The following is a 19173-nucleotide window of genomic DNA, read 5'->3' on the forward strand; positions in this document are numbered from 1 at the left end:
AGCAAAATAAATTATTATGGAATTATGGTGGATCGAACTGTTCAGGTAGCCTACTTTTTGAAGTGATTTTTTTGACAATCAGATGAAAACATCATCACACAACACCCATGATATGCGTAACTGAGCCTATGCAACCTGGAATTAAGCTTTTTCTGGTTATTGTAAACGGGATATGATGTTTACATGGGTCAACTCAAAAACAGAATACTTGAGTATCGCGAATAATAACGGGGTATTATGTAAACATGGTCAGTGACTCTATCGGTTTGAGTAATGACTACATACAAAATTAATGTTAGCTCTCCATGTACATTTAAGGGCCAGCCGTGCTGCCCTGTTCTGGGCCAAATGTAATTTTCCTAAGTCCCTCTTTGTGGCACCTGACCACAAGACTGGACAGTAGTCCAGGTGTGACAAAACTAGGGCCTGTAGGCTGTAGGACCTGCCTTGTTGATAGCGATGTTAATAAGAAGGCAGAGCAGCGCATTCGGCAACCTACACATTCAACTGTTATTTGTAGGAACTGACGTTGGATTTTGTTCAATCTTAATAGTGTTGTAAAAATGTTATTGGGTGAGGTATGGTGAACTTTGAACCTTAAAGAAAACATGAGCTATTTACTTCAATAATAACAGAATGACACTGTTAACATATGAACCTTCTCACATTTTATGGTAAGTACAGTCAGATTTAAGAATGTTGTTAAAGTAATAAAGAAACAGAGTATACTCTGGTAACAAAGTTTTGTACTACAGAACCCTCAGCGCCATCGGCAAAAGAAAATCTGAGACATAAGGTTTTCAGTGGAAAAGGAAGAGAGCCTGTGACGTGACTTCCGCTTTTCGACATGCACCTTGCTGTTTACAGTCCCCGGAAGATGAACGTACGACTGGAAAACATGGAGTGCCTGTCTTTCTTCGAGATGAAGTTCTTACCACAAAGTCGACAGACACCACTTACCAATTTTCTAGCAGCTAGCTACGACACGTTTGCTAGCTTGTTCTCTGAAGTTATTTACATACGGAATGTTAACAAGATGACACTCCATCTTAACGCCTCCTCTACATTTCTGGGATTGGTTGAAACGTGCAACAACAAAAAATCTCGTCATGACCAGAAGGTGGGGCATTTCATTTCAGGTGTTTCTTTTACGCATGCTACGTTAGGTTGGTACTACAGTGACAGTCGTAGTTCATATGAAATCTCCTGTTTTTCCCTCTAGGCTGCATTTACCATTCTAAAACAGATAGCGGACCAGATAGCGATACTGGGCCTGTCCTTTGGGACCACAGTGGCTTTTGGGATGGCTGTGTACAACACTGTGATTCAGGAAGGAGAGTGCTCACACTGCTCTGTCATAAAAATTTGGAGATGTGTGTATTTATTTGTGTTTTTGTGTGTGTGCATCTGTGTGCATGTGTATTTGGGTGTCTTAAAGACATGCTCCGGAACGTTGGTGACTACTAAATCTTTTTTAAATCTCCCACTTTGGGCTGGATGTGCCAATGTGTAGTTCATACATGCATAATCTATGAGCAGAATTACTGTCTTACCTCAATTAGCCACAAAATCCCAGGTTTGAAAGCTACTGTTTTTCTGGAAGCTGTGCTGCGCCATTTTCCCTATATTTTCCTGCATGTGGGCCAGCCCCCTAGCAATTTGAGTTCAACCAATGAGCTTCAGCCCCTCACCATTTGATTGACAGCTAGCAAGCTGCACATCATGCACACAGAGCAGAGCAAGACAGAGAGCAATGACGTGGTGCACATATCTGCACATATGTGACGTAGTACGCAATTTTCGGGGACCACTTCTGGCTCGTGAGCACTACTTTCAGAACTACTGGCTAAAAAGAAAACAAAAGTACCAGAGAATCTCTTTAATGTAATAAAGGGGCAATCTGCAGTTGCTACATTCATTTTTGAACATATATATTAATGGTATGTACCCATTGATTCTTGAAGAATATAACTTATAAATGACTCATGAGCTTATTTGAACTGTCATAACCCAAAATATACAGTAATCTTGTTTTCTACTTCAATGTTTGTAAACAAAGTACATTTAAACAAACGCTGTTTAGCCTCAAAACATGGTTAAAACTATCATTTTGATATCATGGATGGTCGGTCATTGCATCCACAGCTCTGTCTATGAATTTGAGAGTGGTTACACTTTGTTATTGTTTCAAATGTTGATTGCCCCTTTAACCTGTTTATCCTCTCTCAGCCCAGGTGTTTGGTGTCTGTAAGTGGCAGTCAAGTCCAGCCGGTGAAAGGATCACTCTCAGATGTCTTTGCCGATATTAGTAAGTATGGGTCTTTCTTTTTCTAGAAACGTCCGTAACACTCGCTATGATAAGGAGAATCGAGTGATCTAGCAGGATCTTATCCTACCCATTCCAACTGACCCAACCAAGAAAGTGGATGTGAGTTTAACTCAATCTGGATTTTACCCTGATATTAACCTATACCCTCGTTTTAATCCACTCTATAGCTGTTCTCACGTGTGTGTTTGACTTCATAAGTCATTTTGCATTATCCATCCCCACGTTTATCTATCCCCATTGTTTACTGTTGCTGTGTCCTGGTTAGGTGGTACAGCTGCAATATCCTATTCTAATAATTGTGGGTGAGGATGACCAGAACTGGCCTGCCACTGACTGAGTCAGCAGAGGATGTGAGTTATTTTTTTAACATGGTTCGGATTTTTTCATAAAATCCTATTATGTAGTGGTTATACTGTAATTTCTATGGTATGTTTTTGAGGCATCACACTTTGATGTAGAACTGACTGAGAGTTATTGTGCCTCCTCAGATGACACAGATGATGGAGAGAACAGTCACCTGCTGACCACTCTGTCCTACTCTGGGGCTGGTCACCTGATTGAACCTCCTTACATTCCACATTTCCTTGCCAGCAACCTCATGGTGGACGGGAAAAGTGTACGTTAACGTTGGTTCTGTGTGTGTGTGTGTGTCTGTGTGTTTGTCCTTGTTATTATCAGAGACAGTGTTACAATATAGTATTTCCTATTCCACCATGTCTCACTTTCCCTGCTGTTTTGGGGGATGTTTAATTTTGTCAACTGCTAATCGACAATTCAACACATATTCTCACAGTGATATGGTTGCAATGACTCATTTATGTTTGACAACATGTGAAGAACTTTCGTCACACATTCTGTTTGTTTTGCCTGGAGATAGACAAATGACTCCTGTTAATGTTGTACCAGACAATAACAATTGAAATCAAGTACAGTATACTGCCAATCTGATATTAATAGCAACTTAAAACTAATGGCTGTTTCCATGGCTGTTGCTAGCAAACATATAGAAATCACTCATATTCTTGCTTTGTTTGATATTTTCCCACCTGTTTTGATTGCAGTAACTAAGTAACTAATCTAATCTGTTACTTGGATTTATTACCCCCGTTACTGAAATGGTTCTTCCAGTTTAAGTAGTCTCACATCTTAGCCTTCGCATCAGTCATTCTGAATGTAGGTTGCTGAATAAAAATTCAAAATGTTGGATATCCCCACTCTGGCTGGATTCCAATATGAATTACACATCATTATACAAGCCAGCATTATGTGACTTGCAGGCCTGATTTTGCCTGTAAACCATAAGTTTCAGGCCACTGTATTAGGGTAAAAACTAGGCCCTTTATGAATGATGTGTTGTGTTAAATAATACAATTTACTTAGGTTCTCACATGGTGAAGGCCACAGGACTGAAAATGAATGAATGCAACAACCATCTTTCTGTCACTAACAAATACAGTCATGGGTGGTAACTCTACAATTCACTCGAAAGGCACTCTGGGAAATATGCAAATAAGGCTTTGCACTAAGCAGTGTGTTAATTTAACACTGAAAAGTGTGGACCCATATAGACACTGGACTAGTGTTAAATGTAACACTCTCAGTGTTGATTTAACACTGGGGAATTTGCTGTGTAGGTATTCTGGTTGGAGGTCCTGCCATCAGTGGGTCTTTTGATTGGTCTAGGTATTCTGGTTAGAGGACCACTGGAGAGCATGCCCACTTGGCAAAAACTGGTTGAATCAACGTTGTTTGTACTTCATTGTACTTCAAAAATTAATTGTGATGACGTTGAATCACTGTGGAAAACTGATTGGATTGGAAAAAAGTAATCAACGTAAGGAATTTAATCTCTTTTTTTCACCCAATTTTTAATCTCAATCCAATGACATTGGGATATTTTTTGTTGATTTCACGTTGAATTCACGTTAGTTGACAACTCAACCAAATGTAAATCAAAACTAGATGTTGAACTGATGTCTGTGCCCAGTGGGTGACAGCTGCAAGAGTGACTGGTTGGCCTGAGTAGGAGGGTGGTTCTGAGTGTTAGAGCTGCCATCGGTGGGTCTTACGATTAGTCTAGGTATTCCCATTTTAGCTTGCTACTGGCCAGGATCTCCAGCTGGAGGTCCACTGGAAAAAAAAAAAATTGGGGGGGTAACATGCTTTCTCACTAACCCATGGTAGGCTATTACTTGAATAATTAAATAATTAAATAAATTAAAACATTTAATAAAAATATATGGCTTTTATGTTTGGGAAAATATATTTGAGCTGAATTTCTTAAAATAGGTGATAAGCGAGTGAGCTTGGAACTGTGGGAACTTGTAGTTTAAGCTATTCCTACTGGGCACAGACATCATTTCAACATCTAGTATTGTTTGAATTTTGGTTGAGTTGTCAACTAAAGTCAATGAAATGTGAAATCATTGGATTTAGGTTAAAAGTTGGGTGAAAGAAATACGAAATTCCCTTAAATTTGACTTTTTGCTAATCCAATCCGTTTTCCACGTTGGTTCAACGTCATCACATTTAATTTTCTTGCTGAAATGTCGTGGAAACAACATTGATTCAATCCGTTTTTGCCCAGTGGGTTGAGACCATTCACGTTTTTACTCTCATCAATGTGGCCTATTTGACCTATAATGCACAGCAAATACAAATGCACGTAATTGTTTCTTGTAAAATGCACACAGACAGTTTTCGAAATAGGAAGCAGGCAGTCCAGACAAAAAATATACTATTGTTGTATGCCTGCATCTAGGCCTTTGTTTCCTCAAGGCACCTGCTCAAGCCAGCTACAGTCACTGTCAGTGCAACACATTGCATTGCTTATATAATAACTACAGATGTTGGCCTACTGTCTAACCATACAATTATCGGGATATGGCCTTATTTTTCTACTTCAGGTGTTGGGTTTGCGTTACTGTTTCACCAAGACAAGCTCTGCTACACTTGACTAGGCTATTTTGCACCCACACGATGGCGCAATGTGACTGCATTTCCCAACGGTGTCGTCAACGAAAACTACCGTTTCAACATCCACTGTGCATATGTTTTCCCTCTTGGAATATTGCTTGATGCAGAGCCTTAGGCATCTTATCCTTATAAAAATACACTTCCGTTTGTCTCCTATAGTGTGTGTAAGAAATATGGTTCTGTTTTCTCTTAGTATTTCCGAACTAATGTTGAATGATCTGAATCACCTCTCATGTATAATTTGCAAGCATCTTTGAGATAGTTTATAATATCCTAGCTTGTAGTCTTTGAGAGTGATGTCCTTTGAAAACGATAGATAAGACTAGCCTAGGCTACTTTGTCTTTATGTCGGCTGTCATGGTGTGGCATATCCCACCCACAGTAGGCTATCAATGCCTTAAAAATGCCAGTTTGAAATTGTACCACACCAAATAAGATAGGCTGCTGGCTACAACCTGGTCTCAGAGCATTATGTATTATTCTGTACGTAAATCCGAGACACTCCATTTAGCATGGTCTGTTACGTTTCATATGGTATGTATTAATTATGTCCATCACCCATTTCTTATGATATGTTATGAATTATAATTCGTATTATATGTTACGATTTGCGAAATGTACAATATGTTATGAATTTGCAAATGGTACTATATGTTACGAATTCTACCTAGGTGGCTAGCTGGCTAATGTTAGCTAGGCTAGGGGTTAGGTTTAAGGTTAGGGTTAAGTTTAAGTTTAGGAGTTAGATTAAAGAGTTAAGGTTAGGGTTAGGGTTAAGGAAAGGGTTAGCTAAAAGGGTTAGGTTTAGGGGAAGGGTTAGCTAAAAGGGTTAAGGTTAGGGTTAGGGGAAGGGTTAGGTTACATGCTAAGTAGGTGCAAAGTAGCTAAAAAGCTAAAGTAGTCCGTGATGAGATTCAAACTCTCATCCTTTGGGTTGCTAGACTACGCGTTGTACACCAACCCATCCACCCCAACCAACCACCCTACTTTCATTTTTGCCTTAAGTAACCATTTGTCTTCTGTAACAAAACCAATCATAACATACATAATAATTGTTTGTCCCGGATTTACATTTACTATGTTACGTCTAGTGTATGAGACCAGGCTGGCAATGCATGTCTTGAGGGAAGGAACATGCCACCATGCACTTTTGGACCAGGCAAACACACTGAGCATGAATTATATAAATTCGTCCTAAATAGTCCCTGCACACGTCTTCAAGTGATCATGGATTATGGTGAATTGAAACAGTCAATTTAAATAAACTGCCCAGTATGTACAGAAACAACTAACAAACATCAGAGAAGCATTAGGTAGCCTAGAGTTGGAAAACCAATCACGGTCGTGTGGGAGTATTGGGTGATTCCACGATACAAGAGAAGCGCTCGCGTTTCATGTGCTGTTCTTTAAGCACCACGAGCACAGCACAGGCTTGCGCGGCATTGGTTAGGTATTGAGAGCGCGAGGGACCCGATCTCAGTCAACCGCAGGTAAGTCCTACTTAATTGTTGAATTTCTACAAACTAATTCTTATGCGATATGAATCATGTTCCTTCTTTAATGTGTTTCGATTTTTTGTTTTTATCTTCTTCTTCTTCTTCTTCTTCAGCGATAGCCTACAGACTTGATATTGAGAATATCCGTTTTCGACGCACTCACGCTTCCAGTCATTCACCCAAAGTCACATTTTGACATGTTAAACAAACAATTAAAGAGGGTATGCTTGTGATATGCCTTTCTGGTAGATACTCTAAAACATGGTCAAGAAAGTGGTCCCATTGAAGGAAATACAAATTTTTAAATGCATAGGAATTTTGTGTGTCGTTATGCATGTTTCCAGCGCATTTCTGTCATCACCAACAGAGTCCAAATCGATTGAAAGGGAGAGAGTAAAACTTAAGACATGTAAAACGCAAACCATTGAATAGACTATCTCTTAAATAATAATAATAATAATAATAATAATAATAATATTGCACCTTTATCACAAGTGTACATTTGTTTTTTTTTGAAAATACAATTAATTAATTTAGAAAACTTTAGTCCTATTAAGTGCAAAAACTATTATGCCTACATTTGGTTGATATAGCTTTTTTTTTTTTTGCAGTGAGGGGTGAATGAGCAGTGGCATACCGCAGTTTCACAGCCCACAAGGTCTGAGCAAGGACTCAAATAACTTCCTACAATTCTACAAAATGTTCCATGTGGAAAAAAAGAAGAAGTGACTTTTATAGCTAATCTCATGCTATTCTATACATTTAGCCATGAGGCTGAGACAAAATGTTGCTGTTTGATTCAACCAGTGTGTTGAATCAAAGTGGGAGGCTGCTTAATCGTCACCTGTGGGTCAAATCTTCAAGTCAAAGCATTTTAACATTTTGACTGGCTGTTGCAAAGTTGTTGCTTTATGTGTGTAGTCATTTAAATATAATATATGCTCTGCGCTTAGATATAGTAGTTGATGAGTGTGTCCCAATTGTTGGGTTGAAGAAAACGTTATGGACTCGCTGGGTTATGAGTTGACGCTGCATGCCATTACAGTAGTCTACACATAAGCCTGTTGGTATATAGCCTACCGTGTCAAACTCTTAGATGTTAAGTCCCCTATTTAGGGGACTTTTAGTGGTTCTGGACCAGTTCCGACTGACCTTTTGGTGTACAAAGCGCTCTGTAAACATTGCAGTGCCTTATAGTGCCAGAAAGCCCCATCTGTCTGCTTTCCACTACCACTCTGTAAGTGGAGCTAACTTGAAGGGTTTCACACCCCTCATTTGCATAGGGAGTGACGTGTCACATTTTCCGGCCTATCAAGACAAAGAATAGATTTATTCTCCCTCTGAACGAAGGAGCCCAGCCTGGGAGATGGCATATTAAAGGGGACAGTCTAGCCAATCCAGCAGTTGTGATATTTTCAGCCAGATTTAAAGCTCTCAACATGAAAAAAAACATCAAATGTTGTAGAATTGAAACATGACCACTGTCTCTTGGTCACAGAGGGGCAAAATCACTTTATGTGTAAAGCTGAACTTGTAATGAGTCTGCAGACATTCAATTGTTCACTCTATGTCGCTCAGAGGAGGCTTGGCAGAAAATGCTCTGTCATCAGTTATATGAAATGGGGCCAAATTTGTACTGTCACTAAATATGATCATATTTATTTTACAGTTATAATAAAGGTGAAATCTTGTAGTAAGTCGTTTATAATTTGATTGTTACTATATTTAGAAAGCATTTCAGTCATTTACCCCAATTTTGTTGAATAGGGAAAAAATCATATATGTAATATTTTAATAATATTTGTACAATGTACTTGAGCTTGTGTCCTCAAAAGTGAGTACATGTCAGCAATTTATAAAACTTTTTACAACTTTCATTGTCATGCTGGAATACCCATCCACGACCCATTTTCAATGCCCTGGCTGAGGGAACAAAGGAGTGGCTCAAGAAGAAGCACATTAAGGTCCTGGAGTGGCCTAGCCAGTCTCCAGACCTTACATTTACATTACATTTAAGTCATTTAGCAGACGCTCTTATCCAGAGCGACTTACAGGAGCAATTAGGGTTAAGTGCCTTGCTCAAGGGCACATTTACGTCATTTAGCAGACGCTCTAGTCCAGAGCGACTCACAAATTGATGCATTCACCCTATAGCCAGTGGGATAACCACTTTACAATTTTTTTTTGGTGGGGGGTAGAAGGATTACTTTATCCTATCCCAGGTATTCCTTAAAGAGGTGGGGTTTCAAATGTCTCCGGAAGGTGGTGAGCGACTCCGCTGTGTGTGTGGGGGGGGGGGGATAGAAAATCTGTGGAGAGAGCTGAAGGTTAGAGTTGCCAAACGTCAGCCTCGAAACCTTAATGACTTGGAGAAGATCTGCAAAGAGGAGTGGAACAAAATCCCTCCTGAGATGTGTGCAAACCTGCTGGCCAACTACAAGAAACGTCTGACCTCTGTGATTGCCAACAAAGGTTTTGCCACCAAGTACTAAGTCATGTTTTGCAGAGGGGTCAAATACTTATTTCCCTCATTAAAATGCAAATCAATTTATAACATTTTTGACATGCGTTTTTCTGGATTTTTTTGGTTGTTATTCTGTCTCTCACTGTTCAAATAAACCTACCATTAAAATTATAGACTGATCATGTCTTTGTCAGTGGGCAAACGTACAAAATCAGCAGGGGATCAAATACTTTTTTCCCTCACTGTAGATCAATTGTTTTATAACTGTAACAAACATTAATGTTAGGTATTTTTTAATTTAGACCAATGTAGGAGTGCACAATGCACATCTTGAGTTCCAAGCTCCAGCTAGTTTTTTTCTCTCACTGGCATGCTACTCTTTGGGATGAAAGCGACTGTTTGGAGAGGGCATACACTGGTTTCCCAGGTAGCAATCAGTATCTGGTTAAAAGGTAAGAACGATCACAGTAAGGGCCGGAGCTGTGCAACAGCTATGTCACACAATTATAATGTGCACATGGAGCCTCGATTGATCAGGCACAAAAATGTTATGCTTCTGTAATCACGAGGGGCACTCTAAAGAGAATTGTCATTTGTACCAAAGAGTATTCTGAGTCGTAAATACGTGTGGATAATGAGTTTTTATGTTGGCAACACTGAAAGAAAAGCCAGCATTCCTAACTGCATCATGTGGATGTTTGTTGTGTCTGCCCCTATACTCTCTCACTGTGTGTGTGTGTGTGTGTGTGTGTGTGTGTGTGTGTGTGTGTGTGTGTGTGTGTGCGTGTGCGTGCGTGCGTCCGTGTGCATGTGTGCATGCTTTAGTAAAATCATTTTCTGGAGGTCTAGCATCGCTTCTACCTAATAATTAATTGCATCCACTTGGTGTCCCAGGTCTAAAACACTCCCTGATTAGAGGGGAAGAATGAAAAAAGCATTAGAACTGATTTCGAGGTCCAGATTTGAATTTGAGGCTCGCAGGTGGCATTCCAATTCATCCCAAAGGTTTTCGATGGGGTTGAGATCAGGGCTCTGTGCAGGCCAGTCAAGTTCTTCCACACCGATCTCGACAAACCATTTCTGTATGGTCCTCGCTTTGTGCACGGGGGCATTGTCATGCTGAAACAGGAAAGGGCCTTCCCCAAACTGTTCCCACAAAGTTGGAAGCACAGAATCATCTAGAATGTCATTGTATGCTGTAGCGTTAAGATTTCCCTTCACTGGAACTAAGGGGCCTAGCCAAACCATGAAAAACAGCCCCAGACCATTATTCCTCCTCCACCAAACTTTACAGTTGGCACTATGCATTGGGGCAGGTAGCGTTCTCCTGGCATCCACCAAACCCAGATTTGTCACTCCACTGCTTTACACCACTCCAGCCGACGCTTGGCATTGTGCATGGTGATCTTAGGCTTGTGTGCGGCTGCTCGGCCATGGAAACCCATTTAATGTTTGGAACTTGGTAGTGAGTGTTGCGACCGAGGACAGACGATTTTTACTCGCTACACGCTTCAGCACTCAGCGGTCCTGTGAGCTTGTGTGGCCTACCACTTCGTGGTTGAGCCGTTATTGCTCCTAGACATTTCCACTTCACAATAACAGCACTTACAGTTGACCGGGGCAGCTCTAGCAGGACAGACATTTGACGAACTGACTTGTTGGAAAGGTGACGGTGCCACGTTGAAAGTCACTGAGCTCTTCTGGAAGGCCATTCTACTGCCAATGTTTTCCTATGGAGATTGCATGGGTGTGTGCTCAATTTTAAACACGTCAGCAAAGGGTGTGGCTGAATTTGCCGAATCCACTAATTTGAAGGGGTGTCCACATACTTTTGTATATATTGTGTATGTGTTTGCGAAAGAGAGAGGAGAGAGAAACAGCATATGTTAATTTGTGTGTGAGCGTGTGCCTTACATATACAGTGGGGTCTGGAATTTTTGGATCCCTTGATACAGATGAGCAAAAAAACACAATAAAATAAATAATAATAATACTGAGCTATATTGTATGCTCCAAACAATTATATTATTTTATACTAATACAGTTGCTCAGAGAAAGAGATTTAGTTTAACAAGTAACCCACCATTGGTGTGCGTGGCCAAATAGCTCTCTTTTCATGTCATCTGACCATAGCACCGCCTGGAGTTTGCTAAACGGCCTTGGCACTTGGATTGGAACCGGTGCTATGGTCTTATGACTCGAAAATAGAGTCTTTGGCCATGCACACCAACTGACCATACACCACCCCTCCCCTGACCCACTATCCCACTCGCCCGGACTGCTACCACCATGGCCAGGGAGTCCAAACAGCCCTCCCTCTCCCTTTACATTGTGCAGTCGAAGGATATCAAGGATCTATAAATATTCTGTATTCAGGAATGGTCTAAGAGCCCTCCCAATGTGTTCTCCAATCTCATAAAACATTTTAGAAAGAGGCTCAGTGTCATTATATTCGCAAGGGGAGGGTGCTGGATTATTGAAAAATATTTCTCTGGGCAATTGTATTAGTATAAGATAATACAATTGTTGCATTTTTTTTGCATACAATATACCTCAGTACTTATTTATTTTATACAGTCTTCTTTATCAAGGGATCCAGTAATTCCGGAACACTGTATGTGTTTAATGACCTATGTGCCTGTGTCTAATAGAAAGCTCAACCCTACATTGTGTAACAGATGGATTCTATTTCCCTTTTGTCTCACACATCACAAACAGGGTCTTTTGAGCATGTGACGCCCAGGATTGCAGAGAGAGATCACCACTGTCCAGCCAGTGTGAGAAACTCAGCCTCTCTTCTCTCCAGCTCCCTTATATCACTCAAACTACACCCCTTTCCCAGTGATGCCAGGTACATGCATCAGCAGCTCTTTGAAACCCAGAGGTAATCATCCATAACCCTGCCCTGATTTAGAGAGGAGGGGCACCCATGGTACGCCCCACCCTGTTCACCCACCACCACCCACCAGCTGCCTGCTGCTCCGATCTTCCAGTGCTACACCACCCCTCCCCTGACCCACTATCCCACTCGCCTGCACTGCTACCACCATGGCCAGGGAGTCCAAACACCCCTCCCTCTCCCTTTACTGCTTCCTAATGACTACCAAATGCTACTGCCTGTTGGTCTCTGCCACTCAGAAGCCCTCGGACCCGCAGCTGCCTCTGCAGGAGTATGCCCACTCTATCCGGTTGGACGGTGACATCATGCTGGGTGGCCTATTCCCTGTACACTCCCGTGGCGAGAGAGGTGTGCCCTGTGGGGAGCTGAAGAAGGAGAAGGGCATTCATAGACTGGAGGCCATGCTGTTTGCCATTGACCTGATCAACAAGGACCCAGAGCTGCTACCTAACGTGACCCTGGGGGCGCGCATCCTGGACACGTGTTCCAGAGACACCTATGCCCTGGAGCAGTCACTGACCTTCGTCCAGGCACTCATCGAGAGGGACGGCTCAGACGTGCGTTGCGCCAACGGGGACCCACCCATCTTTGCCAAGCCGGATAAGGTGGTTGGGGTCATAGGGGCGGCGGCTAGCTCGGTGTCCATCATGGTGGCCAACATCCTGCGGCTCTTCAAGGTGAGGATTCTGTTTCCGCTATTTGAAAATGGTTTATTTTTCCATAGTCCATGTTCTCTATATTATTTAAGCTTAAGTTTGACTCAGGCTAAAATCTAGCCTACTCTGAAGGCTGTGAAAAGGTCAAACATTTATGACAAGTCATCCCTTCAAGGTTCGGTTGGTTAGCGTAGCAGGTTTGTTCCACTGTCATGGACATTAGAATGCAGATGGAGATTCCATAGGCTTTGGCTTGGTGGGGTGTCATCATAAAAACATTATGCAAAAGCCTGTATTTAAATAATTATTTTCCTCTCCCAAGATAGTGTTTGGGCTTTTGTTGGAAATTGAGATATTTTCTTGACACAACCATCATCATCCTGTCACGTTGCCAATGGGTATTAGCAAGGTTATGGGTTGACACTTCTGCTCTGGCATTGAGACATTTGGCCTGTGTGCATGGCCTGTTCGCTACTGAAGCAGATAAAGCTCAATTACCCGACACCCCATTAGAATATAGTCAGTGCTATTAAAATATGATTTACTTCTAACTCCAGAGGGCTGGAAACTAACTATCATTGGTAGCTTATAACGGTTCTTGCATTCCAATCAGGTCTGAATGTCAGCAACTGACCAGTGGTAGACACACGAAAAGGTCAAACCAATGATGCGAAATGACTGACTACGATATGGAGTCTTGGTTCCCAGAGGGAAGTGAATGAGATGTACTTTAGCACATAGTTGTTGGAATATGTAGTCAGCCTAACAAGGTTTATTGTTCTCCATAGCTATGTATTAGTGCTCTTCTCTTGTCTGGGCTAATTAAGTGAACTGTCCAAAAGGAAACATATGTAATTGCCCAATGTTTCTGTGATTTAATTTACCTTGATCTTGATATTGCAGCATATTGCTCTCAAAACAGCTTCATCTTTTGTCTCCCTTCTTAGTAATACAGAAAGCAACTGCTCTGGAGCTACAAATACATTGTGGGAAATGTGATAGACCTGCATTGATATGTTGCATTAATCTAATACAGTCATTGTCCTTTTCATAGTCAGCACAGATATCACTTAGCCAACATGGAGGAGAGTACAGTGAGGGAAAAAAGTATTTGATCCCCTGCTGATTTTGTATGTTTGCCCACTGACAAAGAAATGATCTGTCTATAATTTTTATGGTAGGTTTATTTGAACAGTGAGAGACAAAATAACAACAACAAAATCCAGAAAAACGCATGGCAAAAATGTTATAAATTGATTTGCATTTTAATGAGGGAAATAAGTATTTGACCCCCCTCTCAATCAGAAAGATTTCTGGCTCCCAGGTGTCTTTTATACAGGTAATGAGCTGAGATTAGGAGCACACTCTTAAAGGGATTGCTCCTAATCTCAGCTTGTTACCTGTATAAAAGACACCTGTCCACAGAAGCAATCAATCAATCAATCAGATTCCAAACTCTCCACCATGGCCAAGACCAAAGAGCTCTCCAAGGATGTCAGGGACAAGATTGTAGACCTACACAAGGCTGGAATGGGCTACAAGACCATCGCCAAGCAGCTTGGTGAGAAGGTGACAACAGTTGGTGCGATTATTCGCAAATGGAAGAAACACAAAATAACTGTCAATCTCCCTCGGCCTGGGGCTCCATGCAAGATCTCACCTCGTGGAGTTGCAATGATCATGAGAACGGTGAGGAATCAGCCCAGAATTACACGGGAGGATCTTGTCAATGATCTCAAGGCAGCTGGGACCATAGTCACCAAGAAAACAATTGGTAACACACTACGCTGTCAAGGACTGAAATCCTGCAGCGCCCGCAAGGTCCCCCTGTTCAAGAAAGCACATATACAGGCCGTCTGAAGTTTGCCAATGAACATCTGAATGATTCAGAGGAGAACTGGGTGAAAGTGTTGTGGTAAGATGAGACCAAAATCGAGCTCTTTAGCATCAACTCAACTCGCCGTGTTTGTAGGAGGAGGAATGCTGCCTATGACCCCAAGAACACCATCTCCACCGTCAAACATGGAGGTGGAAACATTATGCTTTGGGGGTGTTTTTCTGCTAAGGGGATAGGACAACTTCACCACATCAAAGGGACGATGGACGGGGCCATGTACCGTCAAATCTTGGGTGAGAACCTCCTTCCCTCAGCCAGGGCATTGAAAATGGGTCGTGGATGGGTATTCCAGCATGACAATGACCCAAAACTCACGGCCAAGGCAACAAAGGAGTGGCTCAAGAAGAAGCACATTAAGGTCCTGGAGTGGCCTAGCCAGTCTCCAGACCTTAATCCCATAGAAAATCTGTGGAGGGAGCTGAAGGTTAGAGTTGCCAAAAGTCAGCCTCGAAACCTTAATGACTTGGAGAAGATCTGCAAAGAGGAGTGGGACAAAATCCCTCCTGAGATGTCTGCAAACCTGGTGGCCAACTACAAGAAATGTCTGACCTCTGTGATTGCCAACAAGGGTTTTGCCACCAAGTACTAAGTCATGTTTTTCAGAGGGGTCAAATACTTTCCCTCATTAAAATGCAAATCAATTTATAACATTTTTGACATGCGTTTTTCTGGATTTTTTTGTTGTTATTCTGTCTCTCACTGTTCAAATAAACCTACCATTAAAATGATAGACTGATCATGTCTTTGTCAGTGGGCAAACATACAAAATCAGCAGGGGATCAAATACTTTTTTTCCCTCACTGTATAAATATTTACTGATCTGCTTGAGGAGAAAAGGTGAAAGTGGAGAATGTTCCCGACTGGGAAATATTAAACAAGGTTGAATCTCCAGCCTAAAGCAGTGGCATGAGCAATGTCTTGACTGTGAATTAAAATACTGATGGAATAGCAGGTAGCATCAGAGGTCAGAACAAGGGAGAGGAAGGGCCTGACAGGCTACATACATAGGTGCTTCCCTAACAAAGTGGATAATGTAAACTATCTGCTAGGTGCAGGACATAATGTGAACCACAACTAATTGTTTTGAACAGATTTAAATTATCTTTCTCCCAGTTCTTACTTCAGACCTCCCCTCACCCACCCCCCTCCATTTGACACCTCCCGGTGACAATGCAAGTCTCAGAAAAAACAACATTTCAATGTCTGGTGAAGTATACGTAACATCCTGGACACTAAAGCTCTGATTTTACACTCCATTTACTCCACAGGAGGCTGCTGAGGGGGGGAGGATGGCTCATAATAATGGCTGGAATGGAATTGTATCAACCACATGGAAATGATTTGTTTGATGTTTGATACCATTCCATTTATTCCGTTCCAGCCATTACTATGAGCCCATCCTCCCCAATTAAGGTGCAACTAGCCACTTGTGATTGACTCCCATAAACAGACTAACTGTGCTTTCTTCACTATCGATCCATGTGCTGAGGGGCTGGCCCAATTACAGTCTTAGTAATGGAATGGATATGCACAGCTTCATCCTCGAGACAAGAGGAACACTGAATTGTTTTCCCCTAAGCGCAGGATAAAACAACATTTGAAGTTCAAAATGGCTCCCTATAGAGTTATGAAATCCATGAATTCCCACCCAAAGTGTACAAAACCATATGGATTTGATCATCCATAATTTACACACATGCAGTATTACTGTGCGCTATATTTGTGTAATTTGGTGTAATTAGATTTTGGGACAACGGTGTTAGAAACTGACAAATTGATTTGAGCATAGCCGCGGGAAGTCGTTTTTTATATTTTTTTATTTCACCTTTATTTAACCAGGTAAGCCAGTTGAGAACAAGTTCTCATTTACAACTGCGACCTGGCCAAGATAAAGCAAAGCAGTGCGATAAAAACAACAACACAGAGTTACATATGGGGTAAACAAAACATAAAGTCAAAAATACAACAGAAAATATATATACAGTGTGTGCGAATGTAGTAAGTTATGGAGGTAAGGTAATAAATAGGCCATAGTGCAAAATAGTTACAATTTCGTATAATACTGGAATGATAGATGTGCAAAAGATGATGTGCAAATAGAGATACTGGGGTGCAAATTAACAAAATAAAAAACAATATGGGGATGAGGTAGTTGGGTGGGCTAATTTCAGAAAGGCTGTGTACAGGTGCAGTGATCGGTAAGCTGCTCTGACAACTGACGCTTAAAGTTAGTGATGGAGATAAGAGTCTCCAGTTTCAGAGATTTTTGCAGTTCGTTCCAGTCATTGGCAGCAGAGAACTGGAAGGAATGGCGGCCAAAGGAGGTGTTGGCTTTGGGGATGACCAGTGAGATATACCTGCTGGAGCGCAGACTACGGGTGGGTGTTGCTATGGTGACCAGTGAGCTAAGATAAGACGGGGATTTGCCTAGCAGTGATTTATAGATGACCTGGAGCCAGTGGGTTTGGCGACGAATATGTAGTGAGGGCCAGCCAACAAGAGCGTACAGGTCACAATGGTGGGTAGTATATGGGGCTTTGGTGACAAAACGGATGGCACTCTGATAGACTACATCCAATTTGCTGAGTAGGGTGTTGGAGGCTATTTTGTAAATGACATCGCCGAAGTCAAGGATCGGTAGGATAGTCAGTTTTACGAGGGCATGTTTAGCAGCATGAGTGTAGGAGGCTTTGTTGCGAAATAGGAAGCCGATTCTAGATCTAACTTTTGATTGGAGATGCTTAATGTGAGTCTGGAAGGAGAGTTTACAGTCTAACCAGACACCTAGGTATTTGTAGTTGTCCACATACTCTAGGTCAGACCCACCGAGAGTAGTGATTCTAGTCGGGTGGGCGGGTGCAAGCAGCGTTCGGTTGAAGAGCATGCATTTAGTTGTAATAGTGTTTAAGAGCAGTTGGAGGCTACGGAAGGAGTGTTGTATGGCATTGAAGCTCGTTTGGAGGTTTGTTAACACAGTGTCCAATGAAGGGCCAGATGTATACAAAATGGTGTCGTCCGCATAGAGGTGGATCCGAGCGTCACCAGCAGCAAGAGCGACATCATTGATATACACAGAGAATAGAGTCGGCCCGAGAATTGAACCCTGTGGCACGCCCATAGAGACGGCCAGAGGTCCAGACAACAGGCCCTCCGATTTGACACATTGAACTCTATCTGAGAAGTAGTTGGTGAACCAGGCGAGGCAGTCATTAGAGAAACCAAGGCTATTTAGTCTGCCAATAAGAATGCGGTGGTTGACAGAGTCGAAAGCCTTGGCCAGGTCGATGAAGACGGCTGCGCAGTACTGTCTTTTATCGATTACATTTATAATATCGTTTAGGACCTTGAGCGTGGCTGAGGTGCACCCATGACCAGCTCGGAAACCGGATTGCATAGCGGAGAAGGTACGGTGGGATTCGAAATGGTCGGTGATCTGTTTGTTAACTTGGCTTTCAAATACTTTCGAAAGGCAGGGCAGGATGGATATAGGTCTATAACAGTTAGGATCTAGAGTGTCACCCCCTTTGAAGAGGGGGATGACCGCGGCAGCTTTCCAATCTCTGGGGATCTCAGACGTTATGAAAGAGAGGTTGAACAGGCTAGTAATAGTGGTTGCGACAATTTTGGCGGCTAATTTTAGAAAGAAAGGGTCCAGATTGTCTAGCTCAGCTGATTTGTAGGGGTCCAGATTTTTTAGCTCTTTCAGAACATCAGCTGTCTGAATTTGTGTGAAGGAGAAGCGGGAGGGGCATGGGCAAGTTGCAGCGGAGGGTGCAGAGCTGGTGGCCGGGGTAGTGGTAGCCAGGTGGAAAGCATGGCCAGCCATAGCAAAATGCTTGTTGAAATTCTCGATTATTGTAGATTTATCGGTGGTGACAGTGTTTCCTAGCCTCAGTGCAGTGGGCAGTTGGGAGGAGGTGCTCTTATTTTCCATGGACTTTACAGTGTCCCAAAACTTTTTGGAGTTAGTGCTACAGGATGCAAATTTCTGTTTGAAAAAGCTAGCCTTTGCTTTCCTAACTGATTGTGTATATTGGTTCCTGACTTCCCTAAAAAGTTGCATATCGCCGGGCTGTTCGATGCTAATGCAGTACGCCACAGGATGTTTTTGTGCTGGTCAAGGGCAGTCAAGTCTGAGGAGAACCAGGGGCTATATCTGTTCTTAGTTCTGAATTTGTTGAATGGGGCATGCTTATTTAAGATTGAGAGGAAAGCACTTTTAAAGAACAACCAGGCATCCTCTACTGACGGAATGAGGTCAATATCCATCCAGGATACCAGGGCCAGGTCAATTAGAAAGGCCTGCTCGCTAAAGTGTTTTAGGGAGCGTTTGACATTGATGAGGGGTGGTCGTTTGATCGCGGACCCATTACGGACGCAGGCAATAAGGCAGTGATCGCTGAGATCCTGGTTGAAGACAGCGGAGGTGTATTTAGAGGGTACATTTGTCAGGATG

General features: G+C 42.2%; 1 protein-coding gene across 1 annotated transcript; it reads left to right on the forward strand.

The window, feature by feature from the left end:
- The first annotated feature begins 6524 nt into the window (after positions 1 to 6524).
- LOC123481373 (metabotropic glutamate receptor 8-like) lies at positions 6525 to 15872 on the forward strand. Its single transcript, XM_045205089.1, has 3 exons — positions 6525 to 6795; positions 11984 to 12841; positions 15831 to 15872. Exons 2-3 carry the CDS (start codon positions 12314 to 12316, stop codon positions 15870 to 15872), a joined length of 570 nt encoding a protein of 189 aa, XP_045061024.1. The 5' UTR covers positions 6525 to 6795; positions 11984 to 12313.
- The last annotated feature ends 3301 nt before the right edge of the window (positions 15873 to 19173 follow it).

This window comes from Coregonus clupeaformis, chromosome 19 (assembly GCF_020615455.1).
Source record: "Coregonus clupeaformis isolate EN_2021a chromosome 19, ASM2061545v1, whole genome shotgun sequence".
NCBI classification, from domain to species: Eukaryota; Metazoa; Chordata; class Actinopteri; order Salmoniformes; family Salmonidae; genus Coregonus; species Coregonus clupeaformis.